This window comes from Physcomitrium patens, chromosome 11 (assembly GCF_059467195.1).
Source record: "Physcomitrium patens ecotype Gransden chromosome 11, ASM5946719v1, whole genome shotgun sequence".
Classification (NCBI taxonomy): Eukaryota; Viridiplantae; Streptophyta; class Bryopsida; order Funariales; family Funariaceae; genus Physcomitrium; species Physcomitrium patens.
In genome coordinates, this window is record NC_143420.1 from 4,761,163 (window position 1) to 4,775,756 (window position 14,594).

The window sequence follows — 14,594 nt, forward strand, 5'->3', positions numbered from 1 at the left end:
TGGAACTTACTGCTTGTAAACAGTTTACACACAAGGTATACAAAAAAAACCAATATTGTTTATCCCTCGTAATCTTTTCAATAGCTTCTCCCACAATCGCTCTGTATATATACACACACCAGTACATACATAAACATAAACTAGAATTTGAAATGATGTGATGTGTTTTGCCAAAGACTTAGCGGCAGCGACCAGAGCGCACAGATTTTGCAGAAGAGTTGAAACAGAAATGTGACTCTGATCTAGCAAAGAAGCTTGCTGACAGCTATCGCTGGTCTTCTGCTAGCATGCAGCTTCTGTCATATGAAGTACTCAAACGAAAACACTTCCACTAAAGCAGCAGCTTCTGGAATAGAAGGAAATAGACAAACAGCAAGCGAAAACGAAGCCACGGACATAAACTCTTATGCCTCTAGTAAGTGTGAGAATCGTGCTTGAATCAAAATGAAGAAATCATACATCTCCGTATAACAATACATGAACGTGAGTTCCAAACCTACAGATGAAAACCTGAGCTGAAGGCTAAGTAGTCTGAGAGAGAACTTTGAGTTTAATTCTGCCTGCACGTTATGTTCCAGAGTTAGGACTTCGCTGACAATCCACTCCCCTTGCGCTTAGAAACGGGTGACTGAGAATGTGCTAACATTTCCATTTGTGTTTCTATCGACCCCCAAAAACCCAAACCACTTATCGGATTCGTGTACGCCTCCCCGGCGCGGAAAATAGTTGTTTTCAGTGCTGCTTCTGATTGATACGTTCACGGATTCCCATGGTGGTAAGGATTGTTGAAGGAGTTCATTGGTTGCAGTCACGTTGGTGTGGTGGAAATTCACCACAATTAATAAGAAGAGAGAATGGTTCACATTTCGTTGACAGCATCCTTTGTTGAAGTCTCATCCGATCTTAGATCCACGCTAAGAGCCCTCTCGAATAGAGTCACTCCTACTGCCACTCAGGCCTTGAAGCACTCAGCTAGTAAACTCAGAGTAGCGTGCTCTGGAAACTCACAATTGTAGAGAGCATTTTTTCTGGTCCTCCCCTGCTTCTTAAGCAGACTTCTCCATCCAGCGCAATCTGGTTCCACGATTCTCAAGTTGACTGATCACCCCCGGAGCTAGAGTCGTATGCAAACCTATGAGAAGCTTTACTTTCTTCAAGCTGCCGCATGCCAGAAGAGTTCTAGCAAAGCTATCACTCGTAACGTTCTTCATGTGAACAAGCTTCATATCCTGGATACATGACATGTTTGCAACTGCCGTCATCCCCAGATCTGTCAAGGCAGTGTATGAGAGGTTGATCTGCAAGGCGCCACCTCCAAAAAATTAGCACTTAACAATCACCTGAACAGAAGCTGAATGAATCGCAAACGAGCATGTATGCTACTATACTCCAGTGCGAGAAGTACCTGTCGCAGGTTTCGACATCCCCGGGAAAGAGCCAACACCCCGGGATCTCCCACAAACCTGCAGCGTTTGATGTCCAACTCACGCAAGTGCTTGCAGGATGCACCAATGTAGGAGATTCCTACCGAGGTTATTTGGCTGCAAGCGCGTAATTCTAGCTGCACAAGGTCTCTCAAGAGGGCAAGGGAATGCAAGCTTGCATCTGTGATAGACGCACAGTAAGATAGATTCACCACTTTCAAACGATCGCAACCGCGGGCAATTGCTGCCACACCATCATCACTGATCCCAACTGACCTGAAAAGTTCCACATATGAACATACATGAATCTTCATGCAAGAAAGAAAAATATGTAAACATAGAAAGCAAGACGTTGCGACAGCTGCGGAACGGTCCATGTCCATATTACTGATTTAGTGAAACTTTTGAAGAAATGACATAATACACCACCACAGAGAAGATGACAGCAAGCCTGAGGTAGTTTCTCGTGATTCCTCTCGTACACGGAGAATTTTAAAAAGTTTTACTTTGAGTCCCTGCCGGAGTAAGACGCACCTGTAACAATCAAATTCCCGCAAGTTTTTGCAAGTGGAACTAATACTCGCAAGCCCAGCATTTGTGATGTCCATGCAGTAACCCAGCTTCAAGAGCCTCATCTCAGTGCATCTAGAAATCGACTTCAATCCTGCCACACAAGCGACCAATTTCAATCACCATCAGGCAACAGATACTTAGGTTCTTAAGAAAACATTAATGATGGCGCACATTGAATGTTCTTTTCAACCATCACCAACAACATCAAAACCAGAGAAGAATTTGGGTTTGCACATCTAAGTGAGAAGACCTTGTTCAGACAAATTCATACAAGAATCTATAGTCCATTATCAATACGTGCCTGAAAGTATAACACATAGAGAACGAGAGTAAATAGAGAAGCTTTCACAACGCACCAAGCTCTTACCATTATCATTCAAATTGCTGTCTGTAAGATCTAGCTCCTCCAGGTGAGCAAAATTTCTCCCTATCAAAGTTAGCCCCTCGGATGTGACTGACGGACAATTTTCCATTCGTAGACTCAACAGGCCCTTGCAATTCGCTGCAATAGCCTCCAAAGCTACATCCGTGATATCGCGGCAACAGGTAAGGTCTAGCTTTTGCAGGCCAGTGCAAGCGGTCACCACACCCACAACACTGGCGTCAGTCACACCCTGGCACTTGCTCAAACTTAACTCCTTCAACTCTTTGCACCCGATCAGACTCAAATTGACCCTCCCAATCGCACAGCCATTTAGCTTGACCACCTGTAGAGTCTTCAGCTTCTGGAAGCTAGCGAAGAGCACGTCGCTTATCTGTAAAAGAACGAAAATCGTTGGTTGATTCCAAGTTTTGGTTCTTCTGATGCAGATACCATAAATTTTGCGTCACTAATCCATACAACCACTTACCTTCTTGCAGTAGGATAGATTAAGCTCTTGAAGCCCCAGCGAGATACCCGTCAAAGCGAGAATTCCCCGGCTACTCACGTTTGAGCACTTCGCCACGTCCAGTTTCTGAAACAAGAGAGACGGTACGCATTCCACTCAAGCTCAGTGCCAACAGATTCCAGTACTTTATGCAGTGAGAAAGTATTTCAAGCATACCAGTCGTAGCATACCACATAACTAGTTTCTTTCAATGGCTTCTTCATAGCGTGAAAAATACAGTGCATCTCTGGCAGCTTTACCACGCATCCCTGTTTGACACCAAACCAGACAACGTATTGGAAAAGAAGTAACGAAAGCTGCACCTGTAATGACATGCATCCGCTTCTGAGACAACTAAGGCCCTTGTCGGTGACGTTGATACATGATATAATCGAAAGACACTCTAGATTCTTCAGAAGAGCAAGTGACGATACTCCTTTATCCGAAACCTACTCCGGCACCAAAACCCACGTCAGTATGTCGAGTCTGTCCAGAGGTTTACATATACAACAGAAATCTAAAAATCTAATGTGGGATCCGCTCATTTTTAAGTAAGCACAATTTCATTATAATACAACAAACGCCAAGCGAGCGAGTAAAACCTATGGTAGCAAATCACCTCAGTGAATGACAGGTCAATGTTGCGAAGCTGCGGGCAACCGGTTGCAACATTCTGGATGCCACTATCTCCAATTCCCGAGCAATACTTCAACCCCAAGATTCGAAGCTCTGTGCAACGACGCAACGCAGACAAACCTACATCTGTAACGTCCCGGCACGAGTTCAGCTTTAGCTTCTGCAAGTGCTTAAGCTTACTAAGGACGATAACCTCCGCATCCCCAATTTGTGTACAATGCGTCACGTCCACGTCCTGCAGAGAACTGCACTCCACGAGACTCTTGACTCCAGCAATCCCGAATCCCTTCGTCCTGATGAGCTTGATGGAGAGAAGTCGCGAGTTCGTGAACTTGGCGACGGTTGCTAGGCACTGATCAGTAACCTCGACGCACGAGGACAAATCCAGATGCTCCACTTGGCGGTAGCGACTCAGTATGGGTTCTAAAATCTCAGGGCGCATCAAATGTACGTAATTCCTACCCGCGGCTTCCAGTGAGAAAAACTTTTTGCACACCAAGCACCATGACTGGCGATCTGCTATATCTAAAAGCCGGGCTAGCACGTCTTGAAGATTTTCATCTGCAAGCATCAATATCAGCGGCTCTTGGCGGCGCTGCTGCTGCACTTCTCTAACCATAATGGCCAGGACTAAGCTCTAAACACACAGGACCAAATACTAAACCCGGCTACAACACCTGTTCCAAAGAATCCGTTTCTTTTATCTTTTTAATATTATTCTTTTGTTTCTCAATCCCGAATCCAATAATCGCTAAACCAGAATAGGAAAACCAAACACGACCACAAGTTTTAGCTCGAATCCTACCTTCGAGTTTTAGCATCTAACCCTATTATCAACACATGGGAGCCTCGTCCGGAACGAAACCATCCGAGGCTCGAAGCATTGCACCCACATTCTAACCCAACACGGTCACTCAAATTCCACAACCAGCGAAGTCGTGTCGACCTCCGAGCTTTGCGGCATCGACCAATTCCAGATTCGCAGAGTTCCGCAACCGCTGCTCAACTCGCAAATCCTTCTGTTCCGTAAGCCGCAGTCAGAAAAACTCTCATGGTGCCCCGTTTCCAATAGTAGGCTCCTTCACCAAAGAAACTAAGCCTCTCAACCCTCTCATCTTCCTATGCGCTAACATCCCGTCACCAAACCATTCTTCCAACGTCGACACCCAGAATGTAACTCCAAACGCGCCGACGGGACCCAGCAGAAGCCACCTCTCAAGGGGGCACAAACCTTTTCTTCGAAGAGTGGGTTAGATTGGGGTTGCACGGATTTCGACGATTATAGTTCTACATGGCTTAATATAAATAGACCTACCCAAGTCAACCCCCCCCCCATTACATTATATTATAGAATTCTTCGCAGGACCCCTGCGAAGAATTATACTCATTCTTCCTTCCTCAGGTGCCCCCCTGCCTGCATGGCATCGTAAACCGGCGGGAAATGCTCGCGTCGGTTGCCAACGTGGCCGAGCACGTGGAGATTGGCGCTGCTTTCGTGGCATTGCTTGGGAACACGCGGAGGCGGTGGCTTACGTGGCGATCTCTTACGTGTCCATGACTCCTACGTGGCATTGGGTTCCATGGTATAATCTTTTTAAGTACATGCGGATTGTGATTGTGTCTTTTTAGGGTTTCGGTTTGGTCGGGGAGATTTCAACATTGTGTAAGCGGTCTGCAGTGGCATGTAACAGAGATTTTAGTGATGGCTTCATTTGGTTTACATATACTTGGTTGCAATGGTATCAAAAAGCATTTAGTCATAGTAATGTTACGTGTTACTTTTATTTGCCAATATAGTTGTTGTTACAAAAGGTAGGATATTGGATAAGCTGTGTAAATGTAAAGCTAGTATTATTAATTCTGATGAAAGCATGGGCTCATGTATAGAATAGGAAAACATAACAACTTTTTCATTGCATAAAAAAAAAATACACATTTATTTTAACAAATATTGGGAAGAAGTGCAAACATTTTTGAAAACTCACATGGAAGGATTTATGTAGTGATATGTTACCAATTTATAAAGATATGTATGCATTCCCACACACACACACACAAATATATATATATATATATATATATATATCTGAGGAATGCAACCAAAGTGGATTTTTACATGATTACAACTACAAATAGCAATAAACATAAAGATTTAAAGAAAAAAAAATCGGTAAATAATGAGATGAGAAGGTCTTGAGTCTTGCACAAGCACACTGCTACTTGTACGCATATGCATATATATATATATATATATATGTAAAAGTAATAATACCAAAACTGAAACCAGTTGATTTTTACTTAATCTTCTCGAGTTCAGAATCTATTGTGCAATGCCACATGGTTATAAAAAAACCACTCAAAGTATTTGTGGACTCACTGCGTAGTTTATACAAAGATAGTGATATGTTTTGAGTCTAAAAATTCCTCTAAAGTATGATGGGGATATGATTCCTCTAATTTTTCTGAACATTTGAAACTTTTCACCGTGGTCGTTGCAGTAAAACTTGCCAAAAAAAACTTTTCACTCTCAAAAGAAATTAAATCACATATTCGAAATCCATGTCGAACACTGACCATATGAGTGAATCGTCACCAAAAAAAAAGTATCACCCAAAGACTATATCTATATCTAAATATATATTTTTACATGCAATAAGCCAAGCAATGTGTCAACCTGGGCTCTGAGGTTTACAGTGGGAGGCACTTTGCCGTCGATGCCACTTGGAAACCCCACTTGACTGTATGCTTTCGCATGAGGAGTTTCCGGCACACACACTTGGTAGCGCTGGGTCAGGGTTTTAGCTCGTCGTGAGGACTAGGGTTTGTGAAAACTTAGCGGGTGCGTCAATTCGAAGATGCGAAGCCCCGACGATTGCGAGTCCTGGGAGAAAGGGGGAAGCTACTGGTCCTGTTCCATCTCGTTGCGCCTGTTTCGTCGTCTGGAGGGGCGGGGGTGAAGTGTGTCAGTGACTGTGTTAGGTGGAAGGTCTAGAGTGGTCGTCTGTGTGCAGACGGTGAGAGTGGAGGAGGAGTAAATGTCTGCGAGAGTGCAAGTGTGAGCGTGGGGTGCTTCTTTTCTTTGTGGAAACATGGAAGGAGGTTCGATGACACTCAATCCGCGATCGGTCGATGAGGTGTTTAAGGACTTCAAAGGGCGGCGATCGGGGATGCTGAAAGCCCTCACGACCGGTAGGTTGAAGAATTGTGCATTTTGTGGACTGGGGGTTGTCGCTTCCAATGAGTCGAACTGCTGCAGTTTATCGGCTGGGCTAATTATTTTAATCCGCATTGCGTGGGATGAGTGTGGCATGACCCCTGGTTCGGTTGAAAAAATTGTGGGAAGCTGCTAAGTGGCGAATTCCGTGATTTTTTTTCTGAGTTTTTGAACTGCATGATTTGTTAGAGGAACATTGTCTTCGGTCCGCGTCTATTATCTGAAACGGTTTATCCGTTGTTCCGTAGATTAATCAGGATGTGGTCTCATTTTTCATTCATGTCGAGAGTACTTAGAGCCTTATTTTGGGTGATTATTTCATTGCCAGATATGTGTTACTTTGTCCGGTTTACGAATTTTCCACGCTCTCCTCTCAGTTGGTCTGTTTTCGTGGTACTCCTGCAGATGTCGAAGAGTTTTATCTGCAGTGTGATCCAGGTGAGGGTTTTACCCTCAGTTCTGAGAAAGTGTGCCCGAAGGATGATTTTACTGTTACGTTTGTGACGGGTTTAGAGTCGCACTGTGTCTGCATTGTCATCGCTTTAACAGTGGTGAGATTTGCGAGCATACACAAAATGATAGAGAATTGGCCTTATTGAGTATGGCCGCGTAAACTATTCCTGTGGAGCTATTTTGAGGCTGCTGTAAAATATCAGGTTCTTCACAGTGCAGTTAAGAGCACATTAATTTCTGGGAGGGTTTTCAAAGAAAAATTCTCGAAACGTTTTCGTAGCATTGGTCATGACACACAAAGATTCGTGTGATGGGCTCTGAATCTTCTTTATCATCATTGCAGAAAAGGAGAACTTGTGTTTGTATGGTTTCCCGGACGAAGCCTGGGAAGTAAATTTACCAGCGGAGGAGGTTCCACCTGAACTTCCTGAACCTGCACTTGGTATTAACTTCGCCAGAGATGGCATGCAGCGTAAAGACTGGCTTTCTTTGGTTGCTGTGCACAGTGATGCCTGGCTGCTCGCTGTTGCTTTCTACTACGGAGCTCGGTTTGATAAGAACGAGAGGTCTGCTGTCTCTATTTGCTATGATGCTGCTGTTGCCTGTATTTATTGATAATTAAATCTCTCTTAATGATCTATTACATCCTAGATTGAGAACACCACAGTAAGCTTACACTGGTGTTTGTATTGACGAGCAAGGTCATTACTTGAGCTGTGTTCTCCTTCGTTGAGGATATGACAATGCACCTTGGAGAGGGACATCCTCATCTTGCTGTCTGAGGATTTTCTGGTGGCTCTCACAGGAAGCGTCTTTTTAATATGGTAAACGAGCTCCCAACTGTATTTGACGTAGTCACAGGGAAAAAGCCCGTGAAAGACAAGCCTGCTGTTAATAACAACTCTGGCAACAAAGTCAAGTCTGCTACAAAGGTGGTGAGTGCTGTATAGTTATATCATAATGAGTGGTGCTGTCCTTCTCTATGCTCAAGTTTATCTGCTGGGAAGAGCTTAGGGTGAGAGTTAAATTGTGAAATATGTTACAAGGAACTTGAGGAGGCGATGTTGTTGACTTTGGGACGTTCTCCCATGTTATTTTATGGAGGGCTGAACTCAACATTTGGAAGCCACGATATTTCTACATTACACAAGTGTCCTCATGAATTGATTATGCATGGCGTTGTTTTTCTGTGCAGCAGCAGGTGACTCAAGCAAAGCCCGCAAAACCTACCCCACCACCTCCCAAGGAAGAAGAGGATCCTCTTGACGACGAAGACGAGGAGGAGCATGGTGACACTTTCTGTGGAAGTTGCGGAGGGCCTTATACCGCTGATGAGTTCTGGATTGGATGCGATATTTGCGAGAAATGGTTTCATGGCAAGTGTGTGAAAATCACACCAGCTAGAGCAGAACACATTAAGCAATACAAATGTCCTTCTTGCAGCAACAAAAGGGCCCGTACATAGCATATCTGGCCGTATTTTCTTTGTATTGCCAGTCCACAGAATGCACCATTGGTCTTGTGTCTGACTGGTGTGCTTGAGAAGCCCTTGTGCAAGCAATTAGGGGATTAGCCACAGTGTTGAAGAGATTTAGTTCATTGCATTTGAGAAGGCTGAGGATCCATTCTTCTGATAGCCTAGCGTCAGTGGAGGTACATACTTGTTCGTTGATCATTTAGTTTTTAGGATACAGATTACAGGTGCCGTGAGACTTGTTGAGTGAATTTTTCTGCACAATTTAAGAGTTCGGCCATGCGCTACCATTGCGCTTTTTAAAGTTACTCTTTTATTTTTTTTATTTTTTCTGGAATTAACCTCCGATCGTGCTGAAGTAACTGGTGGTAAACAGCTTCCAAATGATCTACAGGAAAACAAAGAAGTGGATTGTAATCAGCCGGTTTCGATTAATGAACAACTTCTATCCAAAGTTAAAATCAGACGTAATGATCGAGATAATTTAACAAGCTTCTAGCCAAGATATAGGACCTTCTCAGATACCACCTGGAGACTACAGATAACCTTTCAATCCATTCAGTTCCAACAGCAAGTGCCGCTTTTGCACCAAACATTACTGCCCACGACGGATCATGTATGAAAATATCAGACAGTTCACTTCGAAGTATTAGGAAGTTCACGAAATTATTACCAGAGTCTGCAACGCTCCCTGACTCCAAAAGCTTCATATTTTGTAACGTAAAGACAGAGCTATTCAAGCAATACTCTTCAATAATTGTGCTGCAGTTCACAAGGAAGCCTGCAGACGCAAATGACTATTCAAGAAGCAATATCCCTTGCCACAAAATATTGGTCCTCTTTCTGAAATAAGTTCCATCACTGAGATGAATGATGGCATGTTGCATTAATGGCAAGGACGTGATGAGTTCCCAACCTTAACCAAAGCAGCGAATGGAGACATTGAATTCCTCGGTCAAATAATCCTACGCTCGGTTGAAATACTTCGCCAGAAGAATATCCGCCACGATTGATCTACTCAGTGTTTTGTGCTTCTGCTGTTCAAATTTCCTTGCAGCATTCTCTTGCTCAGTGTGGGTAAGCAACTTATTTCAGAAAGAGGACCAATATACGGAAGTATATTGCTTACCCACACTGAGATCCTCAGTCATTGCCTTGCTTCAATAGATTCCAATTGGTGCCGATTACGAGTGTATCACTAGTTCCAAGCGACTTTATAGTAGCAAAACAAGCTTTGAGGGTGAATCAAACTACATGCATTAGAAACAATTAGTTGTAAATTTTTGCTGATCGAGTAGAGATGAATACCTAGCGATTGAGCGTGGTTGAATAGTGGCGCTTCCAGAATACGTCTAGGAAGGCGTTGTAGCTGCAATCCTTAGGGTCGCATTGTAATCTCACAACTTCCGAATGGCCTGTTCAAACCTCATTTTCAGCCCAGAGATACTAATAAAAATAATCCTACACAGGAAACCCACAGTGTACAATCTCTACAACATCCTCATTCATCACTTTGTTTCCCAAATCTCAACACAAATAAAGGTAATCAAATCTCTGATTGTCCATGACCAACAATCTAACTTCTAGTTTGCATATCTATACATCTTAGAATTCAAGTCAAGAATGAAAACTAGTAGATGATACATGGATTCCTCATAGGTGTGTTTACAATGAACATCTCTCTCTCATTTCTTCAGGAATGTGTTACTGTGTGTGAGTCTGTTGTTAGTATAGTTTCATAGCATGTTATTACAAAAACATATGCAACAATGTATTGTGGACTCCTATGCATCACTGGATCACTAATAACATACTCAACATATCAGCACTAATATAGTGGCTTTTGTGGCTTTGTTTAGATTTACGTTCTTTCTGCATAGAAGAACGATGATGGAGCTGAGACCATATTTGGCTAACTTTTTCGACTTGTCTAGTTGTACTAGTGAAGAAAAAGGAGTGCTAACTTTCTTTTGCAGAAGTCTAACAAAAATTTAATAAATATGAAGTGTGTTTTTGTTTACGAAGAATTAGCTGATTAATAACAATGATAATATTATATAGCTTTACATATTTTAGATAGAATACAACACATCCAATAAATTGCATTTTTTTTATGGATTCAAATTGGATAATGAATGCACAAAATAATGACTAATTTAATAAATTATACATTTAATTTTTTTTTTTTACTTTCTCATTTAATTGGCACCAAATAATGTTTAAGTTTTATATTGTTATTTGATACCCAATTCAATAAAAGAATCTTGAATATGGTTGCAAATGACTCTTTGATAATTTTGTTATACTTTAAATGATACTCAAGACTTAAAAGTATTTATTAGCAAGCACAATGGTATATAACAACATTAATAAAGTTTTAGCTGGATATTAAATTGCATTATTATTATTATTATTATTATTATTATTATTTTAATTATTTGAAAGAACATCAACAACAACAATAATAATATAACATCCAAAGTTGGTGAATTAAAATTTTAGTTATAAATATGAAAAATATTAATTAATTTAAAATTTTATATATTAATAATTTTAAATAATTTTAAATATGAATTTTACAAGCTTATATGATCAATTATTAGTAATTAGAAAAGTCTAATTATTATTAATAATTAGACAAGTGCAATTTGTATATAACCTCAAAATATCATACTATTTTCTTAATATTCTAATGACATTATGTATGAGATTTGTAAATTATATGCATATATGTATATATATAGAAATGAAAGGAACCAACATAATTTTAAAATTTATCTACTATAATATTGATACTACTAGATATAATTTTATAAATATCAAATATGATTATATTTTCTTTTGAAGAATTATTTTACCATATACCTTATTTAAATTTTTAAAAACTAAAAAAATTTAGACTAATCTGAACTAATTTTTATTTTACCATACAATCCTTTGTTGGATATGCAAAAAAATATTTAAAAATGGTACTAACTAATAAAAAATCTTCTAAAAATCTTGTTTCAAAAAATCTTGTTTCATTTTTTATCATACATAATAAATTATCTATAAATTTAGTTTATAAAACTTTATTGTATGTAGGATATTATCATTTTGATTTCTATTGTAGTAACATTTCACACTACTGATTAACATAATTGAAGAAAAGAAAATTAAACCACATTAGACAAATATTATTGACATAATCTTCATGCTCAATGAACCCCAAAAGATCTTAGTCACCATAGCATCAAATTATCAAGACATACTCCATAATTGTGAGATAGTCAATCCATTGTTGACCCCCCCTTCTCTATTTCCAACCTATAGGGTGGAGTATTTCCATTAATCTAGTGACCTATTATTGACCATGTTTGACATCCATTGGTCAGAAATAAGTTGAAATGATGTTAAGCTATAAGTAATATATAAAATTCATTGTATTTGGAATGGATATGCGTGAACTATTGATATAGGTGGCAATTGTTAATTGGTTGGGGTGGAATAATAGAACATAATTAGATGCCACACTTCTTGCTTTTATACAAGTTGAATTCTTAGTTTTGTAATCCACCACTGGTCGAAATTGGATTGGCTTACATGTTGGAAATGGGTCAAAGAGAATCTTCAATTAAAACGTTTATATAAATTCCGTTTGTGAACCAAATTGTGTGAAAACACTTGGAATCCTCCTCATTTCTATTTCTATACAAGGTATTTTATTTATTTATTGTTACACTTATTGCAAATATGCTGAAATGCTTAAATTATAGAATATTTCCATACGAGGTATTTTATTTATTTATTGTTACACTTCTTGCAAACATGCTGAAATGCTTAAATTATAGAAAATGGGTCGTCTACCTTACACTCCGAAATGGTGATACTAATTCTAATTCTAGGGTTGGTAAATAATATGGTGTGTGTTAACTGCAACTTCTGCAGCTTCTGTTATTCAGTTACAACTGAACGGTGGACAATGTGGCAAAACCATGTGGGTGGGTGATGGCGAGACGGCGTTGTAGCTGGACCTGGCACTGCGATGCAGCAGCAGCAGGTCCACCTCGTCATGCATCTGCATTCCGCTTTTAGGCCAGTCCACCGAACAGGAGTCGTTCAGATTCGACGGAGACGATTCTGTAACATGTTGCAGCAGTTCCGCATCCACATGGCGCTCATGGTCCTTCTCAATCTAGCACTTCGACACCTTGACAAACAACTTCGTACTTCTCCACCGTATACAGAGCTCTCTCTGCACTCAGAGCTCTACAATCTTGTGGTGTATCAGAATTTGTGAAGTACACGAATCTTAAACCTTCGGAATATCGTAGTGACATAGTTTTCAGATACTAGATTGTTAGTGTAATCAATCCTTAGTTCATCGTTTTTTGTTTTTTTTGATCAAGTAGTGGAAAGATGGCAACCTCGAGTGTGCTGAGTAGGAGTTGCTTGCAGACGGTGGCTGGGCTTCCGTCGCTGGGAGTTGCGCAGGTGAAGGCCAGGGCGAGCAACAGCTCGCTGTTAACTGGAGTGGGGCTTCGACCAGCACGATGCTTCCAGCAAATGGGTCGCCCGAGTTTGGTCGTTTCCGCAAAACAGGAATCTCCTCTGGTGAGTACCACCATTGTTCGATGGTCATGTCTTTTTCATGATTTCCATCTCAGCTGTGTGGTAATATCATTTCAGGAACTGCTAGCTCACTGATTTGTGCATACTTATCATGTGATTTGGATTTCGTTAATTGTGTAGCCGGGCACCAAGCGTGAGCCAGAGAAGAAGGACGACCCCCTCCGCATCTTCGAGGGCTCGCCTGCAGAGAAATTCTATCGACCCGAGAACGAGCGACGTCCGGAGGACGGCAACACGAGCACGAATAGGTTGATGAAGTTCGATGGACCCTCGCCCGAGACCATCAACAGCCGTCTGGCCATGCTTGGCATCACCTGGGCCTTCGTTGCGGAGATTCTCACCGGGCAGAGCGTGTGGGAGCAGGTCATTGAGGGCCGCGGTTTGATTTGGTTCCTGTTTGTGGCGCCCATAGTCATCGGCGCCACACTGATCCCCATGTACAATAAGGAGTCACCCGACAGCCGAGAGAACGGTCCCTTTAATGCTCAGAACGAGAGGTGGAATGGTCGCGCAGCTATGATCGGACTCGTGGCACTGCTCGTCACCGAGAACATCTACTTGAAAGGCCCACTTCTGGGCTTCATCCACAGCTCCCTCAATTTGTAGACAACTCGTGAGCAATTGTAATGCGAAGCGGTTTCTGAAGGAGGAAACCCGAGTGTATATAGTCGTTGTAGAGAGGTTCCAAGGGCGGATGCCTAAGGGGGCTACAAAGAACTCCGTCTGCAAATCTGCTTGTAGGCCTACATCACTGTGCGCTTGTAATTTGTGATTATTCTGTTTAAGTTTCTAACAATGTGACTTGTGTGAGATGGACGTCCCACTGTGTCTATTCTGCTGCACCAAGAAGGAATTTTTCATTGAGACAAACGCAATAAAAACCTAACTTAGTGCTGCTCTGGCGGTTTTCAATCCTTTTAGAATTGATTTGCATCACTATTTCATATGTCTGCATCTAGATTTCGACAGTAGGTGGGAGAATTTACTGTAAAGCAACGTGTTGCAATTTCAGAGATTCGGCGAGTACAATTTCTTATCATCACCTCTCGGAAAATTCAGGCCAATGAAACCCTCGAGAATTTATCGTTGTCTTTCTGAGTAAACAACCGATCCTGCAGATGTCCCTCAGACAGGGCTGCGGATGATTTCCGGCCTAAGGACCTTGGATCGCTCTCTAATCACCTTCTCCCGTGAGTCGTACTTGGCATTCTTTCACTGCCACTCGCACACTAAAATTTTCAACTTCCACCCAGTTCAAAAAATATTTTTCTCTGCTCACCCCAGAAAAGTCCTGGTTTGCATTACATGTACGCCTCTTTCAGAAAATTGTATTCCTCTGT

At 41.4% G+C, this 14,594-nt stretch overlaps 3 protein-coding genes across 9 annotated transcripts; 2 read left to right on the forward strand and 1 right to left on the reverse strand.

The window, feature by feature from the left end:
* Positions 1 to 420: 420 nt before the first annotated feature.
* On the reverse strand, positions 421 to 4,744 carry LOC112288920 (F-box/LRR-repeat protein 3). The gene is made up of 7 exons (XM_024533666.3): positions 3,486 to 4,744; positions 3,190 to 3,315; positions 2,849 to 2,953; positions 2,365 to 2,752; positions 1,959 to 2,088; positions 1,406 to 1,700; positions 421 to 1,298 (listed from the first exon to the last, which is right to left on the reverse strand). The coding sequence occupies exons 1-7, from the start codon at positions 4,119 to 4,121 to the stop codon at positions 1,047 to 1,049; spliced, it is 1,932 nt and encodes a 643-aa protein (XP_024389434.1). The 5' UTR covers positions 4,122 to 4,744; the 3' UTR covers positions 421 to 1,046.
* Positions 4,745 to 6,232: 1,488 nt separating this feature from the next.
* LOC112288921 (PHD finger protein ALFIN-LIKE 3) lies at positions 6,233 to 8,951 on the forward strand. 6 transcript variants are annotated; one of them, XM_024533667.3, is made up of 5 exons: positions 6,233 to 6,691; positions 7,122 to 7,154; positions 7,513 to 7,735; positions 7,975 to 8,104; positions 8,365 to 8,951. In XM_024533667.3, the coding sequence occupies exons 1-5, from the start codon at positions 6,592 to 6,594 to the stop codon at positions 8,632 to 8,634; spliced, it is 756 nt and encodes a 251-aa protein (XP_024389435.1). In that variant the 5' UTR covers positions 6,233 to 6,591; the 3' UTR covers positions 8,635 to 8,951. The 6 variants fall into 6 exon arrangements, with proteins under 6 accessions (XP_024389435.1, XP_024389436.1, XP_024389437.1 ...); XM_024533668.3 differs by having other exon boundaries at positions 6,236 to 6,691; positions 8,368 to 8,951; XM_024533669.3 differs by having other exon boundaries at positions 6,236 to 6,691; positions 7,975 to 8,101.
* A 3,544-nt stretch (positions 8,952 to 12,495) lies between these two features.
* Positions 12,496 to 14,064, forward strand: LOC112288268 (low molecular mass early light-inducible protein HV90, chloroplastic). Of its 2 annotated transcripts, XM_024532288.3 has the most exons (3): positions 12,496 to 12,805; positions 13,081 to 13,236; positions 13,375 to 14,064. In XM_024532288.3, the coding sequence occupies exons 1-3, from the start codon at positions 12,668 to 12,670 to the stop codon at positions 13,858 to 13,860; spliced, it is 780 nt and encodes a 259-aa protein (XP_024388056.1). In that variant the 5' UTR covers positions 12,496 to 12,667; the 3' UTR covers positions 13,861 to 14,064. The 2 variants fall into 2 exon arrangements, with proteins under 2 accessions (XP_024388056.1, XP_024388057.1); XM_024532289.3 differs by lacking the exon at positions 12,496 to 12,805 and having other exon boundaries at positions 12,907 to 13,236.
* The last annotated feature ends 530 nt before the right edge of the window (positions 14,065 to 14,594 follow it).

Excerpts from the sequence above, each read along its gene's own strand:
- LOC112288921 (XM_024533667.3), top strand. The coding sequence starts at position 6,592 with ATGGAAGGAGGTTCGATGACACTCAATCCGCGATCGGTCGATGAGGTG. Across the intron at positions 6,692-7,121 it reads GCTGAAAGCCCTCACGACCG|ATGTCGAAGAGTTTTATCTG; the intron begins GTAGGTTGAAGA and ends GTACTCCTGCAG. Across the intron at positions 7,155-7,512 it reads TTATCTGCAGTGTGATCCAG|AAAAGGAGAACTTGTGTTTG; the intron begins GTGAGGGTTTTA and ends TCATCATTGCAG.
- LOC112288268 (XM_024532288.3), top strand. The coding sequence starts at position 12,668 with ATGCAGCAGCAGCAGGTCCACCTCGTCATGCATCTGCATTCCGCTTTT. Across the intron at positions 12,806-13,080 it reads GCATCCACATGGCGCTCATG|ACGGTGGCTGGGCTTCCGTC; the intron begins GTCCTTCTCAAT and ends AGTTGCTTGCAG. Across the intron at positions 13,237-13,374 it reads CAAAACAGGAATCTCCTCTG|CCGGGCACCAAGCGTGAGCC; the intron begins GTGAGTACCACC and ends TTAATTGTGTAG.
- LOC112288920 (XM_024533666.3), bottom strand. The coding sequence starts at position 4,121 with ATGGTTAGAGAAGTGCAGCAGCAGCGCCGCCAAGAGCCGCTGATATTG. Across the intron at positions 2,753-2,848 it reads ATCTATCCTACTGCAAGAAG|ATAAGCGACGTGCTCTTCGC; the intron begins GTAAGTGGTTGT and ends GTTCTTTTACAG. Across the intron at positions 1,701-1,958 it reads CGGGAATTTGATTGTTACAG|GTCAGTTGGGATCAGTGATG; the intron begins GTGCGTCTTACT and ends GGAACTTTTCAG.